At 45.5% G+C, this 23,046-nt stretch overlaps 2 protein-coding genes across 7 annotated transcripts in view; one reads left to right on the forward strand and one right to left on the reverse strand.

The window, feature by feature from the left end:
• Positions 1 to 254: 254 nt before the first annotated feature.
• LOC147107629 (protein FAM162B-like) lies at positions 255 to 15,771 on the reverse strand. 2 transcript variants are annotated; one of them, XM_086006817.1, is made up of 4 exons: positions 15,600 to 15,771; positions 10,083 to 10,191; positions 7,848 to 7,956; positions 255 to 496 (listed from the first exon to the last, which is right to left on the reverse strand). In XM_086006817.1, the coding sequence occupies exons 1-4, from the start codon at positions 15,769 to 15,771 to the stop codon at positions 398 to 400; spliced, it is 489 nt and encodes a 162-aa protein (XP_085862943.1). In that variant the 3' UTR covers positions 255 to 397. The 2 variants fall into 2 exon arrangements, with proteins under 2 accessions (XP_085862943.1, XP_085862942.1); XM_086006816.1 differs by having other exon boundaries at positions 15,552 to 15,771.
• Positions 15,772 to 15,924: 153 nt separating this feature from the next.
• mix23 (mitochondrial matrix import factor 23) overlaps positions 15,925 to 23,046 on the forward strand; it is a 31,054-nt gene continuing 23,932 nt past the window's right edge. For all 5 annotated transcript variants that reach the window (XM_086006819.1, XM_086006820.1, XM_086006821.1 and 2 more), the window contains exon 1: positions 15,925 to 16,394. In XM_086006819.1, coding sequence (XP_085862945.1) covers positions 16,344 to 16,394 — 51 coding nt within the window. In that variant the 5' untranslated portion in view covers positions 15,925 to 16,343. The remainder of the gene's footprint in view (positions 16,395 to 23,046) is intronic.

Here is a 23,046-nt window from a genome sequence, read left to right on the forward strand (position 1 = left end):
AAGTACTTGCTATTTGAGACTACTTCCTTTTATAAGTGCTATCAAGTACAGAACTTGTCTACAACTTAACTATTATTCATTTGTGGTGCTGGATCACTTTGTATTCCAGCTGTCTTTTCAACATCAATAATTCAGATGCAGGGAAGGAAGTAGGCAACAACAGTTCCATATATATGTAAAGTTTGTGGCTACATCAGTTATATTGTCAGAATTCATGACCAATCCTGTTAATTTGAATTAAAACAGCCTCTAAATTAGTATGTAGCATATTTATTTTTTATAAATTGGTTACATTTTGAGGGGTCCTGGAGCATCTTAAAAAGAGGCGAAGTACTAATGTAAATTGTGTCCACATCCAAGAATGTGGATATATATTTTCAAGACTGGGACCCTTCAATCATTGGCTTTTGGTAACCTCTGCTTCTTGCCGACTCTCCTCTTTCCACCTGGCTTTCTTCGCCATATTAATGCTAGTCAGTGATTCGTGTCTTGCAGCCTGCAGACATATGGGGGGAAAATGGTAGAGACATCATTTTTAGGTACCAAATCTATTCAGGCTTTGAAACATTCCAAGTCCCAAATGTTTAATAGGTTTCAAATAGCAGCTAATAGTTTCATACAGTATTAACTTCACTGCTATGATCTCAGTCATATTTGATCCATGTCCTGAAACTTGTGTTGGCTCCTCAGGCAGAAGATTAAATTGGAAGCATGCATTAGTGATTTAATGAGGGACTTCAAAAAAGGAACATTTGACTTTTCATACAATGGTTCAATATTTTATTTATCTTTCTGATCATAATGTGCTCTTTTATATATTCCCCTCCTCAGACAAGATGCATCAAATTAACTGATCTAAGTCATCACCCTAATCCATCTAAACATTAAACAGTCTTAATGACTTGCTCAGCCGCACATATACCTGTTTGAGTGTCTAGTTTGATGTTTTAGGATCAAGACGGAGGTTGCTTGCGATATCTTCATTATCACCACCAATATCACTAATTGGCCAACAGGTGTACTGTATTTGTAGTAGGATGGCCAAGTCTTTAAATAGTCGTTAAGCACCAGGAATCTTGCATGTTATTACAAGATGTGTACCATAAGGAATACCTTACAAGTAGAGCCCCTAGACGGCTATTTTCTGCTGCAATCTCACCAAATTCTTCATGTGTGGATTTTGCATAAAGACTGTTCCAAGACATCTAATATTTTAAAATCCAGTGCAAAGTGGGTGGCTTTTGTTGGAAAAAATGTGCATTTTAAACAGTTTACTCTCAATAGCCTCATTTCCCCCCTCGCAGTTGCTACTTAATACATTTCACCTAGCCAGGTGAGACAGCTGGGTGTTCAGTAACCAATTATTGTTGATTCCGAGACCAATTTTCTAATTCCCAATGATTTACTACCCAATCAATCCCCTTATATTTCACATTTGAATACCAAGTCCTGTAGATGGAGTGCCAATGAAGCGGACTGATCTGTCTTGCATGATAAACTTCTCTAATGTTTGTTGGGCCTCCACTTGTCCAGGCAAGTGGCGAGTATTCCATCACACACCTGATTAAGACTTGTATGTGGTGGAAAAGCTTTGAGGGGTCAAGAGGTAAACCACTCAATGCAGAGTACCCAGCCTCTACCATGTTATTGATATGGCTGATCCAGTTAACCTTCTGGTCAGTGGTGATCCCCAGGCAATGGTGATGGTAATACCATGGAAGGTGGTCCTATCTTGTAGATAGTCATTGCCTGACACTAATGTCACACAACCGATACCTTCTAATTGTATGATAGCAAAATACTGCGGATGCTGGAAATCCAAAATAACAGAAAACGCTGGAAAAACTCAGCAGGCCAGGGCAGCATCCGTGGAGAGAGAGAAACAGAGTTAATGTTTCAGGTCGAAGACCCTTCGTCAGAACTGGGGGGGGGGGGGGGGGGGGAAAGCAGGAAAAAGGGATAGATTTTAAAGCAAGTGGGGGCTGAGGAAAGGGGGAGGGGATGAAAGAAAAGGGAAGGTCCGAGATAGGATAGGATAGAAAGCAGGGGGGATTAAGAGACATTGAGATATATTCAAGGAACGAAGGATGGATCTAGATGAAGTGTGAATGGCCCTGGCAGAATGAAGGACGGCTGTAATTGTAAGCCTGGGAGTTTGCCAGGTGCTGCTGTAGACTGGCATAAGCTGCTTCATTATTAGGAGTTATGAATGTTACTGAACATTAGCAAACAGCCTACTCCTGATCTTACGACAAAGGGAAGCTCATTGATGTAGCAGCTGAAGAGGATGCTACCAGAAGAACTCCTGTAGTGACGTCCTGGTCTCTAATGATTGGCCTCCAACAACCACAAACGTATAACTTCCGTCACTAGAGCGTTTTCCCCTCAACTAGAGTTGGTTTGCTAGGGCTCCTTGGTTTCAAATGCTACTTTTATGTCAAGCAAGCAGGTTATTAGTGAGCTGGTGTTTTTTGATAGAACTATTACGGACTCCGTCCATCACTCTCCTGATTAATGCTAAGTGGCTGAATGGGCAGTAACTGACCGTATTAGATATGTCTGGCTTTTTGTGGATAGCACATATCTGGGCAATGTTCTACATTATCAGGTAAATGACACAAAGAGCCTGCAAAGGGATGTAGACTGGTTAAGTGAGTGGGCAATAAGGTGGCAGATGGCGTATAATGTGGTGAAATGTGAGGTTATTCACTTTGGTAGGAAGAATAGAAAACAGTTTCTCACCATTTAAAAAATATTCTATTAAATGTTGGTGTTCAGAGAGATTTCAGTGTCCTCGTACAAGAAACAGCAAGCAATTAGGAAGGCAAATGGCATGTTAGCTTTATTGCAAGGGGGGCTGGAGTACAAGAGTAAGGAAGTCTTGCTACAATTGCACAGGGTGTTGGTGGGAGCACATCTGTGCAGAATTTTGGTCATCTTATCTGAGGAAGGACATACTTGCCTTAGAGGCGGTGCAACAAAGCTTCACTAAATTGGTTCCTGGGATGAGATGGTTGTCCTGAAGAGAGATTGAGGCTATACTCTCTGGAGTTTAGAAGAATGAGGTGATCTCATTGAAATATACAAGTTTCTGAGGGAGATTGACAGTAGATACTGAGATTGTCTCCCCTGGCTGGAGAGTCTAGGACTAGGGGGCATAGTCTCAGGCCAAGGGGTCGGCCGTTTAAGACTCAGATGAGGAGGAATTTCTTCACTCAGAGGGTTGTGAATCTTTGGAATTCTCTACCCCAAAGGGCTGTGGATGCTGACTCAGTATATTCAAGGCTGAGATAGATAGATTTTTGGACTCGTGGGGAAATTGAGGGATATGGGGATAGGGCAGGAAAGTGGAGTTGAGGTCAAAGATCAGTCATTATCTTATTGAATGGTGGAACAGGCTCGAGGGGCCGTATGGCCTACTACTGCTCTTAATTCTTATGCCAGTGTCATTGTTGCACTGAATTAGCTTAGCATAGGCAGTAGCTAAAGTTTTCAGCAAAATAGCTGGGATCCATAGCCTTCGTTGTGTCCAGTGCACTCGGTCACTGCTTTAAGTCACTTGAAGTGAACAAAATTGCCTGGAAACTGGCATCTCTGATGGTGGGGATCTCAGGAGGAGACCGTGTGAGATAATCCACTATGTACTTTTGGCTAAAGACGCATGTAAACACTTTAGCCCCACTTCTTGCATTCAGGTGCTGGGCTCCATGGTTGATGGAGCCTCTTCCCATTAGCCGCCTAATTCTCCACTACGACTCAACCAGACGTGGTAGCGCTACATAGCTTTGCTCTGATGTGTTTGTTGTGGGACCGGTGAGCCTTGTCTATAACATGCTGCTTTTTTGTTTAGCATGCAGATAGCCTGGTTTTGTAGCTTCCTGAGGTTGGTGTGGCATTTTAAAGTATGCCTGGGATGCCCTTCTACAATCCCCATTGAATCAGCTTTGGTCTCAGCTAGATGGTGATCAAGAATTGAGGGATGTGCTGGGCCATGAGGTTACAGATTACAACTCTGCTGCTACTGATGGCCCACAACACCTCACAAATGCCCAGTGGTAATACCACACTACACAATGGAGAGTATCCTCACTGTGAAGATGAAACTTTGTCTTCAATGACTGTGTGTGCAGTGGTTACACCTACCAATATCATGGACAGACATCTGTGACAGGCATGGTTATGTTCTGCAGTTACATTCGATGGTAATCAGTACATCTGTGAGGACTGCTTCACATTAACTTTTTAAGCTTTCTGCTATTTAGTTGCCAGTTTGCCTTGGGTCCTTTTGCAAGGAAATTAATAACTTGAGACCATTTAAATTGCTCTCTAAATCATCCACAATATGGAAGCAAGTTTCCATTTTTGACCAGTATGGTGACTGAAAATGGACAATTTCTTGGTCCAAATTAAACTGGGAAATGACTTTTGGTAAAAGTTCCATTTGAGTCCCAATGACTGACTGACTTGTCAGAATGACATCAAAAACAGCTGATCTGCAAGGGTTAGCAGTTCACCAACTCTACAAACCATACATTGACATTGACAGTGCAGTTTTCCATGCAAGAAACCTATCTTCAAGTTCAAGAGCTTCAAATGGTGAGTGCAGTAACTTGTGACGAGGGAATCGGTCAATGTCTTGCAAGGAGCCTCCAGTGTAAATGTTATGGATAGGGACCATACTATGCAGGTACAGGCATGTTGCTCTTCCAACATGGCAGGAGGGGTGAAATACAAAGCCAGTATTTGGGTTATGGCACAGGAAGCATCCTTCACTGAGTATAAAATTACAATTTCTGCCTTAGGCCAGAGTATGCTAATACAGGTTTGGTTTTGCTAGCTTCAGCTGCACTCTATGACCATCTCTGAAGCTTAGGACTGATCACTGGTCTAAGTACCTTGAACTCACTCCAACCTGCAGCACTCCATTCTCTTAGATTCAACCCTGACATTGTCATTAAACCCGCTGACAAGGGTGGTGCTGTTGTTGTTTGGCGAACTGACCTCTACCTAGCGGAAGCTGAACACCAACTCTCCGACACCACCTCCTACCTCCACCTGGACCATGACCGAACATCAAACCACCGTTTCCAAGACTGTCACTGACCTCATCTCCTCTGGAAATCTTCCCCCTGCTGCCACCAACCTCAGTTCCCCAACCCTGCACAGCCCGCTTCTACCTCCTTCCCAAGATCCACAAACAGGACTGCCCTGGTAGACCCATCGTTTCAGCCTGTTCTTGCCCCACAGAACTTATCTCTTCCTATCTTGACTCTATCTTTTCTCCCCTTGTCCAGTCTCTTCCCACCTACATCCGCGACTCTTCGGACGCCCTCCGCCACTTTAACAGTTTCCTGGCCCCAACCGCTTTTCACCATGGACGTACAATCCCTCTACACTTCCATCCCCCACCGGGATGGCCTGAGGGCGCTCCGCTTCTTCCTTGAACAGAGACCCGACCAGTCCCCATCCACCACCACCCTCCTCCGCCTGGCTGAACTTATTCTCACATTGAACAACTTCTCCTTTAACTCCACTCATTTCCTCCAAATCAAAGGTGTTGCCATGGGTACCCGCATGGGTCCTAGCTATGCCTGCCTTTTCGTGGGCTATGTGGAACAATCTTTGTTCTAGTCCTACTCGGGTCCCCTCCCTCACCTCTTTTTCCGATACATTGATGACCATCGGTGCCGTTTCCTGCTCTCTCCCCGAACTTGACAATTTCATTCACTTTGCCTCCAATTTCCACCCTTCCCTCACCTTCACATGGTCCATCTCTGACTTTTCCCTTCCTCGACTTCTCCGTCTCTGGGGATTGGTTATTGACCAATATTTACTACAAGCCCACTGACTCCCACAGCTACCTGGACTACACTTCCTCCCACCCCACCTCCCTGTAAGGACTCTATTCCATTCTCCCAGTTTCTCCGTCTCCGCCGTATCTGCTCAGACGATGCCACCTTCCACACCAGTGCTTCAGACATGTCTTCCTTTTTTCCGCAACCGAGGATTCCCCTCTACCGTGGTTGACACTGCCCTCGACCATGTCAGTTCTATCTCCCGCACTTCTGCCCTCACCCCTGCCCCTCTCTCCCGGAACCACGATAGGGTTCCCCTTGTCCTCACCTTTCACTCCACCAGCCTCCATTCAACGGATCATCCTCTGGCATTTCCGCTACCTCCAAAGTGATCCCACCACCAAACTTATCTTTCCCCTCCCCATCCCTTTCAGCATTCCGTAGGGACCGCTCCCTCCGAGACACCCTAGTCCACTCCTCTATCACCCCAAACAGCCCTTCCCCTTCGCCTGGCACCTTCCCGTGCAAGCGGAGGAGATGTCACACCTGCCCCTATACCTCCCCCCTTCCCACTGTCCAGGGCCCCAAACACCCCTTCCAGGTGAAACAGCAATTTACTTGTACTTCTCGCAATCTAGTATACTGTATTCGCTGCTCACAATGCGGTCTCCTCTACATTGGGTGACCGCTTTGCGGAACACCTCCGTTCAGTCCGTAAGGGTGACCCCGAGCTTCTGGTCGCCTGTCATTTTAATTCACCGCTCCATTCCCACTCGGACCTCACCGTCCTTGGCCTCTTGTATTGTTCCACGGAAGCTCAACGTAAACTCTAGGAACAGCACCTCATCTTCCGATTAGGCACTTTGCAGCCTTCCGGACTCTCTTAGAGTTCAACAATTTCAGATCATAACCTCGGCCCCGATTACATTTTCACTTGTAATTTTTCCACTCCTTTTCCCCCCCCCCGCCCTCCTTTCCTTTTGTTTCTCTCTCACACCTGGCAGCTATCTCTTGCCCTGCCAGTACACTTCACACCTAATCTCAGCCTATTACAATCTCGTCTAGCTTCATATACCTTTTATTGTCTCTTTTACTCCTTTTGTTTCTTTTACTTCTTTTGTTTCTTTTACTTCTTTTGTCCGATCGCAGCCCTGCCTTCGATTTATTTTATTTTATTTCCAGTTTTGAAGAAGGGTTCGACCCGAAACGTCAACTCAAATTTCTCTCCACGGATGTTGCCTGACCACCTGAGTTTTTCCAGCATTTTCTGTTGTTATTTTGAACTTACTTGTGTCCATTTCATTGAAGGAGGCCATTCAGCACATCGTGTGTGCTGGTTGAAAGGAGCTATCTAGCCTAATCCCACTTTCCAGCTCTTGGTCCGTAGCCTTGTAGGTTACGGCACTTCAAGTGCATATCCAAGTACTTTTTAAATGCGATGAGGGTTTCTGCCTCTACCACCCTTTCAGGCAGTGAGTTCCAGACCCTCACCACGTTGTGGGTGAAAAACTTCTCAACTCCCCTCTAATCCCTTCTACCAATTACTTTAAATCTAAGCCCCCTGATTATTGACCTTTCTGCTAAGAGAAATGGGTCCTTTCTATCCAGGCCCCTTATAATTTTATACACCTCAATTAAATCTCCCCTCAGCCGCCTCTGTTCCAAAGAAAACAACCCCAGCCTATCCAATCTTTCCTCATAGCTAAAATTCTCCAGTCCTGGCAACATCCTCGTAAATCTTCTCTGTACCCTCTAGTGCAATCGATCATTTGCTCTTCAGCGGACACACACACACAATCCCATCCCATCTTGTCAAACTGAATAAACCTCAGCAACTACTTGTTCAAACCAAGTGTCACCATGGTATTTAAATACTTGTGACAATCTAAGTCATCATTTTGTGACCCAAACAAGTACAATTATTGATCATGTGACTTACAGAAGGTCTGGATCTTCAGGCAAGGTAAAGAAAGTTGAAATTAATTAAGAAAACTGAGCTCGAGTTATAACATTCATGCCATTCCTGAACCAGCTAATAGGATTTCCCCTTACCTTCTTTCCTGAAATGACAGTTACAATGCAGGCTACAGTTGTCATGACTACCATAATATAACACGCTCTCACTCTCATTTTGTTCCTTGCAGCATCAATCATCTCAAATCTGAAACAGAAATGAAATACACATCTAAGTTATTATCAACATAAACATGAAGTTAGCAGCAATTTCTTTACACGGAGAGCTGCTTTGGCACAAGGAATAATTGAAGCAGAGATAGTTGCATCTGAAGAGAGAAAGTAGATAAAATATTTGAAGCAGAGGAACATAGAGGGCTATGGGGAAAGTGTAGGGCAGCAGGTTCGCAGACACAATAGGCTGAATGGCCTCACATTTTATGGCATACATTAACAAGGCTGTAAAGTTTTAAAATCAGTGCATTAAAATATAATGTCAATTATTGGAGGCAGATCAATTAGTTTTAGTCAGGATGCAATTCCTGAACAGATGCAATTCCTGAACAGTTGCAATATAAAAATTAACAGAAAAAGGCCATTAAGCTCAACCAGGTATTCCCCACATATCAGGTCCACCTTGATATCTTCTCACGATATCCCTCCATTCCTTTTTTTACCCATAAAAGCATCCAAATGTCTTTTGAAAACAACTATTCTTTCTGCTTCAATGACCTTTCCCAATAACTTAAATCTACAACTCTTCCTTTGGGGATAAAAGTTCCACTCAACTTCCCTTACACCCAACCAAGATCATATTTTAAAGCATTCCCTTGTATTTAAACCATTAGTGGATAATTTGCCTGGATCAATTTCCTTCAGAATTTTGGAAACTTCATTAGATTACCTCAATCTCCTGTTTTTTCAATAAAAGCTTAAAATACAAAGAACTTTTGAAACAGATCTCCAGGAGCATTACTCTCACCAAGTTCAAAGGTAGTTCTGTTGCAGGGGGCGTGGGGCAGTTTGCACATTTCCACTGAAGGAATTTCGGAACAGGTTTGGGGGAGGGAGGGGGAGGGGAGGGAGGGGGAGGGGAGGGGGGGGGAAGATAGGTTTATTGATTGGATCCAGTGAACAAATACCTACTACAGGCAAATAAAATCTGTTCCCTCATGTATCAGTTACATAAGTGAATAAATTTGTGTATGGAACATGGGGCAGAAGAGCATCTCGGGACCACATGGGTCTGTAATTCTTTTGTCCAGTAAAATGGTGCAGAGCAGGAATGTCTAACCTTTTGGAGCTGGGCTACAGCTACAAGTGTCATAACCAGCAACTGGGCCACATACGATTATACAGAAATGTGAGTTCCGATACATAAAAAACACCCTTATACATACAAAAAGCTCCCAAAATGAGATCCTCACACACAAAAACACTCCCATACACAAACAAGATTTTTTCTGATTATTGGTGCTGTAAAGGAAGCAGAGCTTTGAGCATATGTGCTCTGGCCAGCCACAAGTTGCAGTTAACATTTATATTAATTAAGAAGGGAGGAGGCAGGAATTGATGAAAGACCTGTGATGTGTCGAGAGGAAGTGGAGGTTTCAGTCAAAGCGAGTTGCCATAATTAAGGAATGGCCTGTGATCTACATTGCTGTGGAATGGTCAGAGAGGGTCAAGTGCAGGACAATAGAAATGGCAGTAGAATCTTGCCATCAAGCCAGAGACAGGCTGGGAAACTCAGAGTTCCGAGTGTAATTATGAAGTTTCAGTAGTAATTAAAGCTAGAAATGCCACATATAATATAGAAATAAAAGTAGTAACAGAGCACCTGGAAAGCAACAAAAAATGCATGCCGAGTTATCTGTACTTACTTTCTATCTTCCCGGTGAGGAAGGCAGCAGTTATGTGACAGCCAGGGAACAGGAACCAGTATATGGTGCCAGTGGGTGTGATGGGGGTGGGGGAAAAAAATCTACCTGCTCCCCAAGTGCATGCAACTACTTTGTGGGTACTTTCTCACTACAACTTCTGTAGTGGTAGACACGAGCAGACAGAAGCCTATAAAGTACAATGCACCAGGTGACAGACAATCTGGTTGCTTTTAGGTAGCAAATGATCAGTAATTACATTTCAGTACACAATGACTGCTCAAACCAAGTCAGTGCTCCATTCTACACAAATCTCAACTGTTGTCACTATTTTCAATTGTTTCTACTGGTCAATGATGCAGGCAGTGAGGTTACTGAATGAATAAAAAGAAACATTTACAAAGGAATTTAAAAAGCCACCAGCCAGTAAAAATCCCATACCCGTTTCACCACTTACGAAACCGCAGCTGGTATATCCTCTTCTCGTTTGAAACGACCAGTCCACACCAACATCTTTTTATCAAAAGCAGAAGGCTTGTATCCTGGTAATTTGAAAGCTGGGCGTTCTGAAAGAAATATAAAGACACAACTTATTTTCATAGAACACCGTTCCCTGATAAACTAGTTCATGTTACACTAACATCGCAGAATATGAAATACTAAAAGTTCCAATAAGGTGCTAGCCTTGGCTCAGTGGGTAGCACTCTCACCGCTGGAGTGGGACTTGAGCACATAATCTAGGCTGACACTTCAGTACTGAGGGAGCGCTATGCTGTCAGAGGGCCAGTCTTTCGGATGAGCTGTTAAACCGAGGCCCTGTCTGTCCTCTCAGATGGACATAAACGATCCCATGACACTATTCAAAGAGGAGCAGGGGTGTCCTGGCCAATACTTATCCCTCAACCAAACAACAACAACTTGTCTTTAATATAGTAAAACACCCCAATGCGCTTCACAGGAGTGTTATAAGACAAAAAATTGACACCGAGCCACATAAGGAGAAATTAGGGCAGATGACCAAAAGCTTGATCAAAAAGGTAGGTTTTAAGGAGCGTCTTAAAGGAGGAAAGAGAGGTTTAGGGATGGAATTACAGAGCTTAAGGCTTAGGCAACTGAAGGTACAGCCACCAATGGTTGAGCGATTATAATCAGAGATGCTCAAGAGGGCGGAATTAGAGGAGCGCAGATATCTTGGGGGTTTGTGGGGCTGGAGGAGATGAGAGATAGGGAGGGGCGAGGCTATGCAGGGATTTGAAAACAAGGATGAGAATTTTGAAATCGAGGCGTTGCTTAACCGGGAGCCAATGTCGGTCAGCGAGCACAGGGGTGATGGGTGAACGGGACTTGGTGCGAGTTAGGACATGGGCAGCAGAGTTTTGGATGACCTCAAGTTTACGTAGGGTAGAATGTGGGAGGCCAGCCAGGAGGGCGTTGGAATAGTCAAGTATAGAGGTAACAAAGGCATGGATGAGGGTTTCAGCAGCGGATGAGCTGAGGCAGGGTGGAGACGGGCGATGTTACGGAGGTGGAAATAGGTGGTCTTAGTTATGCCGCGTATGTGTGGTCGGAAGCTCATTTCAAGGTCAAATATGACACCAAGGTTGCAAACAGTGTGGTGCAGCCTCAGAAAGATGCTAGGGAGAGGGAGGAAGTCAGTGGCTAGGGAACAGAGTTTGTGACGGGGACTGAAAACAATGGCTTTGGTCTTCCCAATATTTAATGGAGAAAATTTCTTCCCATGCGGTACCGGATGTCGGACAAGCAGTCTGACAATTTAGAGACCATGGAGGGATTGAGAGAAGTGGTAGTGAGGTAGAGCTGGGTGTCGTCAGCATACATGTGGGAACTGACGCTGTGTTTTCAGATGATGTCGCCAAGGAGCATGTAGATGAGAAATAGGATTGAGTAGAGGACAGATCCTTGGGAGACACCAGATGCAACGACGTGGGAGCAGGAAGCGAAGTCATTGCAGGTGATTCTCTGGCTACGATTAGATAGATAAGGATAGAACCAAGCGAATGCAGTCCCACCCAGCTGGACGATGGTGGAGAGGCATTGGAGGAGGATGGTCTGGTCAACTTGTCAAAGGCTGCAGACAAGTCAAGAAGGACGAGGAGGGATAATTTACCCTTGTCGCATTCACAAAGGATGTCATTTGTGACTTTGATGAGAACCGTTTCGGTACTGTGGCAGGGGCAGAAACCTGATGGAGTTCCAGGAAAGCTGGGCACGAATTTGGGAGGCAACACATTCAAATACTTTGGAGAGGAAAGGGAGGTTGGAGATAGGGTGGTGGTTTGCAAGGATAGAGAGGTCAAAGGTTTTTTTTGTTGAGAGGGATGATGACGGCAGATTGAAGGTGAGGGGGACCGTACCTGAGGAGAGAGAACCGTTAACAATGTCAGCTAACATGGGAGCCAGAAAAGGAAGTTGGGTGGTCAGCGGTTTGGTGGGAATAGGCTTGAGGGAGCAGGAAGTGGGTCTCATGGACAAGATGAGCACGGAGAAGTCATGAGGGAGGATTGGAGAGAAACTGGAGAAAAATGTGAGTTCAGGGCTAAGGCAGGGGGAGATCCTTAGCGGAAGTTTGGCCCAGTGGGATGATGTCGCCAAGGGGCAGCGATAGCTGATCGGATGGTTTCAATCTTAGAGACAAAAATGTCCATGTTGTTGGAGGTGAGGGTGGAGGAGACGGGGGAGAATGGTTTAAGGAGACAGCTAGCAGTAGAGAATAGAAGCCGGGGTTATCTTTGCATTCCAGAATGATTTTGGAATGAGCAGTTTTGGCAGACGAGAGCAGGACCCGATAATGCTTTATGTGGTCCAGTCAGATCTGGCAGTGAATGGCTAAACCAGTTGTCCGCCATATCCGTTCAAGTCTGCGTCCCTTGGACTTAAGGGAGTGAAGATGAGGGCTGTACCAGGGGGAACAGCCAGGGTGAGAGAGTAATTGTTTTAATAGGCCTTATCGGCGATTGACACGATGAGAGTAGCGAGGTCACGGTCAAGGGGGTGGCAGTGAATATGGGTTGGAGAGTTTACATGGAGGGAGAGATTAAGGGAGGATAGTGAACTCAGGAGAGAGAGCATGATGAATTGAGATGGAGGTTGAAATCACCGAGGATGAGAAGTCGCTCGGTGCAGAGGCTGAGAGAGGAAAGCAGTGAAGATATCTCGGTGATAAAAATTTTTTTATGGTAATTTGGTGGGCGGTAGAGAATGAGAATTTTAAATGAGAGGCGAGAGGGTGGAACTAGATGAGGTGATCAAAGGAGGAGAAGAAAGTGCCAGAGGAGTAGGGGGAAAGACCAAGGTGTGATTTGGTGATGAGAGCCACCCACCCCCACCACAGCGGTTTGGGCAGGGCAAGTGGTGGAAGGTATAACCAGGTGGAGAGGCTTCATCTAAGGGTAAGGTGTCATCACCCCTCAGCCAAGGTTCCATCAGGGCCATGATGTCGATGCAATCATCCACGACAAGCTCATGGATAGCAAAGGTCTTGTTCGCAAGTGAATGAACATTCTGGAGGGAGATGCGGAGAGGGTCGGTGATGGATGACCCACTGCCAGCGTCCACAGGGTCAGCGTTTGGAGGGGTGAGTTGGACGGGGAGGAGATTGGCGAGATTAACCCTTAGTGGGCACGCTGCATAGAGAGGTCGGCGACAGAGTAGGATGGGACAGTTGGGGTTGCTGCTGGGGAGGAGGGAGCGACAAGTGCCACGGTGGGCCTTTCGTAGGATGCCAAGAGAGGCAGAGAGGGAAGCTGTAGGCTTATCTAAGAGGGAGTCAAGCCTGGGACAGCGGCAGGAGAGTAGGCAAGGTCGAAGAATAATTAGGGATTTGGGAGGGCAGAGTATCCGAGAGAGGAGAGATGAAAGAAGGCATGACGACAGGAGAGAGCGGTCAGGGAGAGATAGAGAGAAAAGGAAGGGGGAGAGAAAAATGTGGAAATAGAAGTGAACGACTTGGGTCCAGAGCATCATCAACAACATCACTAAAATAGATTATCTGGTCACTACGTCATTGCTATTTGTGGGACCTTGCTGTGTGCAAATTGGCTACCACGATTCCTACATTACAACAGTGACTATACATCAAAAGTACTTCATTGGTTGTAAAGCACTTTGGGATGTCCCGTGGTCTTGAAAGGCACAATATAAATGCAAATCTTTCCTCCTTTCTTTCAATATGGGTGTTACAAATTTCAGGCCTGCCTTAGATAACCTCTTCAGTTAGCATCACTGGTCTCTCCCATAAGCTGACCCATGTCACTCATGATCAGAAGTTTACTTTCATTACCCAATATTTAGGCGTACAGTGTTGTAACCTGGGGGCGCAAGAATCAGACCCTCATTATGAGCTGGATATTGTGATCCTTACACGTGACCTCACTTGTGCATCTCCAATCATCCTAAAGAGAAGCTGATTCATACTTTGGTGAGACGAGGTCAGACACGATTTAGTAAACCGTTTTATTTTACGGTCTGTGAACGTACAGAATAAAAGTTATAGCCAATTTCACCCCATTTTAACTTAACTTCAGACCCTTGGGAATAAAAAAATAAAAATATGCTATTGATTAAGTAACATGTTCTTTTGGTCATCCTCATCACAAAATCAGAGTACGGCTCGCTCTGGGCCCGATCTACTCCGTTCTTAAGACAGACTGTCCTCGGCATTCCTGCCTCACTTAGCAAACTTTATCAACTGACCTTGAACAGTGTGTTTCACTCTTTTATTATATCTGAGCAGAGGAAGTCGAGGGTTATACCGCCCACTTCTTCCCTGGCCAGGGGCTGGCCATTCAGCCTGTCAATTAAACTAACTACTGCCTTGCTGGCTAATATTGTGCATGCAAGAATTCAGTTCCTCCCAACATCTTGTGTGTGAATATGCACTGGAAGTATCTGAAACAAGATAATTACTTCTTACCAGCCATTGTCCCAGGACATCTAGGATAATCTACAATGGTTGACTCGCCTGACTTGACCGCCTTGCTTGTGCTACTCCCACCCACCCACCTAGCTGCAAACTGGAATTTAAATCTTTCGGAACTCACTAATATAAATGCAACACGCCTATGTAAATCGTACCCGAAACTTTCCATGGTGAAATGGTCAAAAATCCAAAAATGCGACAAAAGGACGAGAAAATAAAAACAGAAAATTGAGCATCATCTCCTTGGAAGTTTTACCTGTGGTTCTTCACTTTCCTCAAGAACTAAATAGAGTTAAGCAAAATTGTACTTGGTCCACTGAAGGAATGGGCTTGACTCGTTAAATAGACCTTTCTCTACCCCACTCTAAGCCTTTCAAGCTTTTCATCAATTTCACAACCCAAACCAACTTAATGCGCAGGTACACTACTGTACTATACATGAAGCCTTTTCTTCATTTTCAGTGTCAGACATTGGTTCAGAGTACTATATACACAGCAGCATTGTGTTCTCTCACACTTGGAATACAATAGTCTGATCATCTAATAAATGCATGTAATATACATTTTTAGTTGTACAAATTAACATTAAGGCTAAAAATACAGCAATTACTACACTTTTTCACACTAGAGCACTCAAAGCACAACTGAAAACTGGAGGGGGTGAATGGGGGGTGGGGGTGATGGAGGAGGGGGAGGGGTGGGGGTGATGGAGGAGGGGGAGGGGTGGGGGTGATGGAGGAGGGGGAGGGGTGGGGGTGATGGAGGAGGGGGAGGGGTGGGGGTGATGGAGGAGGGGGAGGGGTGGGGGTGATGGAGGAGGGGGAGGGGTGGGGGTGATGGAGGAGGGGGAGGGGTGGGGGTGATGGAGGAGGGGGAGGGGGAGGGGTGGGGGTGAGAGTGAGCGGCGGGGCGGGGTGAGAGTGGGGTCAGAGAGGACGGTGAGGAATGAACCCCACAGCTCTCCCAACCCGAAGTCCCTTCCTTTACCTTCACTTTTCGGCGGTGTTACTGGGCCAGTTAGCGCTGGGGATTTACCATCCTGAGGTTTACTGGAAAGCCATCGGCTGCTCCACCAAACCAGCCGCTCCGAGCGACCCGAGAACCGCCCGAGCGCCGCACCTGCCCCAGCTCGGCACCACACCGCCAGCGGGAGACCGCCAGCCGCCGCCGCACACCGACAGCTCCACATCCCCAGGCCGACCACCATCAACTGAAGAAACCACCGCGGGGGGGGTCAGGCTCGGAACGACCAGCCGCTCAGGGTCGAGGGTCAAAGAGACAGGCATTTAAAATACACTATTCCGTCGAAAGGTCATCGACCTGAAACGTTAACTCTGTTTCTCTCGCCACACGTGCTGAGTATTTCCAGAATTTTAGTTTTTATTTTTAAAAATACACAATTGTAACTAATCGATATGATTCAAATCGGTGCACTGATTACTTAGGAGTCGAAGGCGCGCCTGTCGCTACGAGAGGAAGGTTAAGAGGCGAATTTATAACGGGGGAGACTGGTAGAACTGTGTTTATTAATGAAAAGGAAACCCAACGGGTTTTAAACCAGCGAGTGGCACTTGTCTGCACTGTTCTTTGACAATAAAATATGACTGAATAGCATCTTTCCTGCGAGGCAGCTTTTATTTAAAAACAATTGGCGCGGGCGACGTCTAATAATATGTAGACCGTGGATCTTGGCCGCGCCGCCGGTTTGATGCTGTCGCTCTGATTGAGTTGTGAGGCTGTCGGGTCACCGCCGAGCGGGTCCTGAGAGGCGGCGGGAAGATGGCGGCGCCCAGCGCGGAGCTGAGCTGCCAGGATTTCTCCGAGTTTCAGGTGAGGGGCCCAGGAGCCGAAACCGCTCCCCCGTTCAACGCTGCTCATAAACAGCCGGCTCGGTTTCCGCTTTGACCGCGGCGGTTCCGTGTGGGGTCGGGAATCGCCCTTCAAGAGACCGCGGCGCGGTGTTGGGTTGTGGGGGGGAAGGTAAGCGGACAGTCCGTCCGTCCCGTGTTTGACCCTCGGGCCGGAGTGTCCGCGGGGAGTCGGGGCCGAGCACTCGATACCGGCCGAATTACAGGGCCGGCCAGTGGCGGCCTGTCAAAGCGGCTGCCCCGGGGTTTAGGAACATGGGAACAGGAGTAGGCCATTCAGCCCCTCCAGCCTGTTCTGCCATTCAATGGGATCATGGCTGATCTGTGACTTAACTCCATATACCCGCCTTTGCCCCACGTCCCCTAATACCACTGGTTAACAGAAAGCTCTCAATCGCGGATTTAAAATTAATAATTGATCTAGCATCAATTGCTGTTTGCAGAAGAGAGTTCCAAACTTCTACCACCCTTTGTGTGTAGAAGTGTTTCCTAATTTCACCCCTGAAAGATCTGGCTCTAATTTTTAGACTATGCCCCCTAGTCCAAGAATCCCCAACCAGCAGAAATAGTTTCTCTCTCCCTTAATATCTTTGAAAACTTAGATCAGATTATCCATTAACCATCTAAATTCTAGGGAATATAACCCTAATTTGTGTAATCTCTCTTCGTAACTTAACCCTTGAAGTCCGGGTATCATTCTGGTAAACCTACGCTGCACTCCCTCCAAGGTCATTATATCCTCCTTAAGGTGTAGTGCCCAGAACTGCTCACCGTACTCCAGGAGTGGTCTAACCAGGGTTACATAGGAGCAGGAGTAGGCCATTTGGCCCCTCGAGCCTGTTCTGCCATTTAATGAGATCATGGCTGATCATCTAAATTCAGTACCCTGTCCCTGCCTTCTCCCCATATCCCTTTAGCCTTAAGAAATATATCTAACTCCTCTTTGAATATATTTAATGAATTGGCTTTAACTGCCTTCTGTGGTAGAGAATTCCACAGGTTCACCACTCTCTGGGTGAAGAAATTCCTCCTCATCACAGTCCTAAATGGCTTACCCCTTTGTCCGATCCTGTCACTGTATTCCAAGTGCTCTGCTATTACATCTTTTATAAATGGACTCTAGCATTTTCCCCACTACTGATGTCAGGCTTACTGGTCTATAATTCCCCGTTTTCTCTCTACCACCTTTTTTAAATAGTGGGGTTACTTTAGCTACCCTCCAATCCATGGGACCTGTTCCAGAGTCTATAAAATTTTGGAAGATGACTAGCAATGCATCTACTATTTCTAGGGCCACTTCCTTAAGTACCCTAGGATGTAGATTATCAGGACCTGTCGATTTATCGGCCTTCAATCCCGTCAATTTCCCTAATACCATTTCATTCAGTTCCTCCCTCTCATTAGACCCTATGTTCCCCGACCTCTCTGGGAGGTTATTTGTGTCCTCCTTTGTGAAGACAATACCAAAGTATGTATTTAATTGGTCTTCCATTTCTTTGTTCCCCATTATAAATTCCCCTGATTCTGACTGCAAGGGACCTACGCTTGACTTCACCAATCTTTTTCTCTTCACATATCTATAGAAGCTTTTAGTCAGTTTTTATGTTCCCTGCAAGCTTACTCTCATACTCTATTTCCCCCCTCTTAATTAATCCCTTTGTCCTCCTTTGCTGAATCCTAAACTGCTCCCAATCATGAGGTTTGCTGCTTTTTCTGGCCAATTTTTATGTCCTCTCCTTGGATCATATGCTATCCCTAATTTCCCTTGTTAGCCAATGTTGAGTCACCTTTTTTGTTTTATTTTTATGCCAAACAGGGATGAATAAATTCTGTAGTTCATCCATGCGATCTTTAAATGTTTGCCATTGCCTATCCACCGTCAACCCTTTAAGTAACATTCCCCAATCCATCCTAGCCAATTCGTAGTTTCCTTTATTTAAATTCAGGACCCTAGTCTCTGATTCAACTACTTCACTCTCCATCTTAATGAAGAATTCTATCATATTATGATCGCTCCTCCCCAAGGGGCCTCGCACAACAAGATTGCTAATTAATCCTTTCTCATTACATAATACCCAGTCTAAGATGGCCTGATCTCCAGTTGGTTCCTCAACATATTGGTCCAGGAAACCATAGAAGATAGGAGCAGGAGTAGGCCATTCGGCCCCTCGAGCCTGCTCCACCATTCAATGCAATCATGGCTGATCATCCAAATTCAGTACCCGGTCCCTGCTTTCTCCCCATACCCCTTGATCCCTTTAGCCTTAAGAAATATATCCAACTCCTTGAATATATTTAATGTATTGGTCTCTACTGCCTTCTGTGGTAGAGAATTCCACAGGTTCACCACTCTCTGGGTGAAGAAATTCCTCCTCATCTGTCCTAAATGGCTTACCCCTTATCCTTAGACTGTGACCCCTGGTTCTGGACTCCCCCCACCATCGGGAACATCCTTCCTGCATCTAGTCTGTCCAGTCCTGTCAGAATTTTATAAGTTTCAATGAGATCACCTCTCATTCTTCTAAACTCCAGCAAGTACAAGTCCAATCGACCCAATCTCTCCTCATACGTCATTCCTGCTATCCCAGGTATCAGCCTGGTGAATCTTCGTTGAACTCCTTCCATGGCAAGAACATCCTTCCTCAGATAAGGCGACCAAAACTGCACACAATACTCAAGGTGTGGTCTCACCAAGGCCCTGTACAACTGTAGCAAGACATCCTTGTTCCTGTACTCAAACCCTCTCGCTACGAAGGCCCTCTTGCCTTCTTAACCGCCTGCTTGCACCTGCATGCTTACCTTCAGCGACTGGTGCACAAGGACACCCAGGTCTCGTTGCACTTCCCCTTCTCCCAATCTATTGCCATTCAGATAATCTGCCTTCCTGTTTTTGACACCAAAGTGGATAACCTCGCATTTGTCCACATTATATTGCATCTGCTATGCTTTTGCCCAATTACCCAACCTGTCCAAATCATCCTGGAGTTTCTCGGCATCCTCCTCACAGCACACACGCCCACCCAGCTTTGTGTCGTCTGCAAATTTGGAGATATTACATCTAGTTCCCTTGTCTAGATCATTAATATATATTGTGAATAGCTGGGGCCCAAGGACCGATCCCTGCGGTACCCCACTAGTCACTGCTTGCCACTCGGAAAAAGACCCGTTTATTCCAACTCTTTGCTTTCTGTCTGCCAGCCAGTTCTCTATCCAAGTCAATACCTTGCCCCCAATCCCATGTGCCTTAACTTTACACGCTAATCTCTTATGTGGGACCTTATCAAAAGCCTTCTGAAAGTCCAAATACACCACATCCACTGGTTCTCCCTTATCTATTTTACCAGTTATAGCCTCAAAAAATTCCAGTAGATTAGTCAAGCACGATTTACCTTTTGTAAATCCATGTTGACTGTCCGATCCTGTCACTGTTTTCCAAGTGCTCTGCTATTACATCTTTTATAATGGACTCTAGCATTTTCCCCACTACCGATGTCAGACTTACCGGTCTGTAATTCCCCGTTTTCTCTCCACCACCTTTTTTGAATAGTGGGGTAACATTAGCTACCCTCCAATCCATGGGTACTGTTCCAGATTCCATCGAATGCTGGAAGATGATCAACAAAGCATCAACTATTTCTAGGGCCACTTCCTTAAGTACCCTAGGATGTAGATTATCAGGCCCTGGGGATCATCCCGTATACACTCTAGGAATTCCTCCTCCACAGTATTGTTACTAACTTGGTTAGCCCAATAGTTGGTTCCTCAACATATTGGTCCAGGAAACCATCCTGTATACACTCTAGGAATTCCTCCTCCACAGTATTGTTACTAATTTGGTTAGCCCAATCTATATGTAGATTAAAGTCACCAATGATAACTGCTGTGCCCTTATTGTACACGTCTCTAATTTCCCGTTTAATGCCACCCCCAACCTCAGCATTACTGTTTGGGGGTCTGTATATAACTCCCACTAGCGTTTTCTGCCCCTTGGTATTTCTCAGCTCTACCCATACAGATTCCACATCATCAGAGCTAATATCCTTCCTTACTATTGTGTTAATCTCCTCTTTATCCAGCAATGCTACCCTACCTCCTTTTCCTTTTTGCCTGTCTTTCCTGAATATTGAATACCCCTTGATGTTGAATTCCCAGCCTTGGTCACCCTGTTCCATGTCTCCGTAATCCCAATTATATCATATCCGTTTACATCTATTTGCGCAGCTAATTCATCCACCTTACTATGAATGCTCCTCGCATTAAGACACAAAGCCTTCAGGCTTGTTTTTTTAACACTCCCTTTTAGAATTATTATTTACTGTGGCCATGTTTGATTTACACACTTGATTTCTCTGACTGCCACTTGCTTTTCTCCTTCCTGCCTTTTGCTTCTATCCTTGCTTCCCTTTCCTCTGTCTCCCTGCATAGGTTCCCAACCCCCTGCCATTTTAGTTTAAACCCTCCCCAACAGCACTAGCAAACACTCCTCCTAGGACATCGGTCCCGGTCCTGCCCAGGTGCAAACCATTCAGTTTGTACTGGTCCCACCTCCCCCAGAACCAGTTCCAATGTCCCAGGAATTTGAATCCCTCCCCCTTGCACCATTCCTCTAGCCACGTATTCATCTGAAATATCCTTCTATTTCTACTCTGACTAGCGCGTGGCACTGGTAGCAATCCTGAGATTACTACCTTTTTGAGGTCCTATTTTTTAATTTACCTCCTAACTCCCTATATTCAGCTTTTAGGACCTCATCCTGGTTTTTTACCTATATCGTTGGTACCTATATAAGAAGTAGGAGCAGGAGTAGGCCATACGGCCCCTCGGGCCTGCTCCGCCATTCAATAGGATCATGGCTGATCCGAACCTAGATTCACGTCCACTTCCCTGCCCTCTCCCCGTAACCCCCAATTCCCTTATCAGCTAGGAAACTGTCTATCTCCGTTTTAAATTTATTTAATGTCGCAGCTTCCACAGCTCTCTGAGGTAGCAAATTCCATAGATTTACTACCCTCTGAGTGAAGAAGTTTCTCCTCATCTCAGTTTTGAAAGGGCAGCCCCTTATTCTAAGATTATGCCCCCTAGTTTAGTCTCACCCATCAGTGGAAACATCCTCACCGCATCCACCCGATCAAGCCCCCTCACAAACTTAATATGTTTCAATAAGATCGCCTCTCATTCTTCTGAATTCCAATGAGTAGAGGCCCAACCTACTCAACCTTTCCTCATAAGTCAATCCCCTCATCTCCGGAATCAACCGAGTGAACCTTCTCTGAACTGCCTCGAGATATGCACCACGATAACTGGCTGTTCACCCTCCCCCTCCAGAATTGTTTTGTATAGCTGTAGCATAACTTCTATCCCTTGTATTCCAGTCCTCTAGATATAAAGGCCAGCATTCCATTAGCCTTTTTGATTATTTTCTGTACCTGTTCATGACATTTTAATGATCTATGTACCTGGACCCCCCCCCAAGTCTCTTTGGACCTTCTGTTTTTAGCTTTTCACCATTTAGAAAGTACCCGGTTCTATCCTTTTTAGGTCCAAAGTGGATGACCTCACATTTGCCTACATTGAAATCCATTTGCCACAGTTTTGCCCATTCACTTAATCTGTCGACATCACATTGTAATTTTATGCTTCCATCTACACTGCCTCCAATTCCACCTATCTTTGTGTCATCGGCAAATTTGGATAAATGACTTGCTATGCCATCATCTAAGTCGTTAATAAATACTGTGAATCGTTGAAGCCCCAGCACAGGTTTGCCTCCTGGATGGGACCGGTGGATTATTACAATGCGCGAGGCTCCATAATTCCCACATTTTACGTGTTTTATATAAATTTTACAAATATTCCACTGGGTCACCACTTCTCTGAACCATCTGGACTTCGCAGCTCGTGAATTTATTACATTTATCCCTCTGGGCCCACACAAGGTCAGTTATCCGGGGAAATTGGCCCCGAGTGGCTCGGCGCACACTGGGCAGTGCGATCACCCACTGGAGCCGCCGGAGAACGAGAAGCCTTGCTTGTTCCATTAGCATCTCCCTTTCTTTACCTTCACATTTAGGCTGTCTCACTGGACCACTTTGTATTGGAAGGTTAGCTGTTTCAAAGTTTGAAGCAAAACCACCTGCTGCTCCCTAACTCTGCCGTGGCCGACTACAGATGCTGCCTGATCTGCTGAGTATTTCCAGCATTTTCTGTTTTTATTCCAGATTGCCAGCATCCACAGGATTTTGCTTTTGTATCCTGATCAATGGTGTGGTGTGGGGAAAACATACAGTAAAGCACCAAGAGGTGGTGACCCTGGCTGCAAAAAGATTGAATCCTTGGGCAAAAACATACTTTCCAGTTGAGAGTTTCATGAAATAAAAGACACAGGCTTTGTGTGTTTGAGTTAGTGCTATGGATACTGGTCTGAATGTAATTCATAGCCAGCATGCTCAAATTATGCTGCTGGTGCTACTCTGTTGTGCTTCACGTTGCACGCAGAGACTTTTTTAATGATACAAGGGAGAAGGCAGAAGCACCCACTTTTTCCTAGCATTAAAAAGTTTAAATACTAAGTTTAAAAAGTGCCCAGGTGTCCAGCAGACCATAAGAATTGCACT

The sequence above is a fragment of the Somniosus microcephalus genome, chromosome 14 (genome assembly GCF_052327205.1).
Source record: "Somniosus microcephalus isolate GS21.2 chromosome 14, FLI_Smic_1.0, whole genome shotgun sequence".
Lineage (NCBI taxonomy): Eukaryota > Metazoa > Chordata > Chondrichthyes > Squaliformes > Somniosidae > Somniosus > Somniosus microcephalus.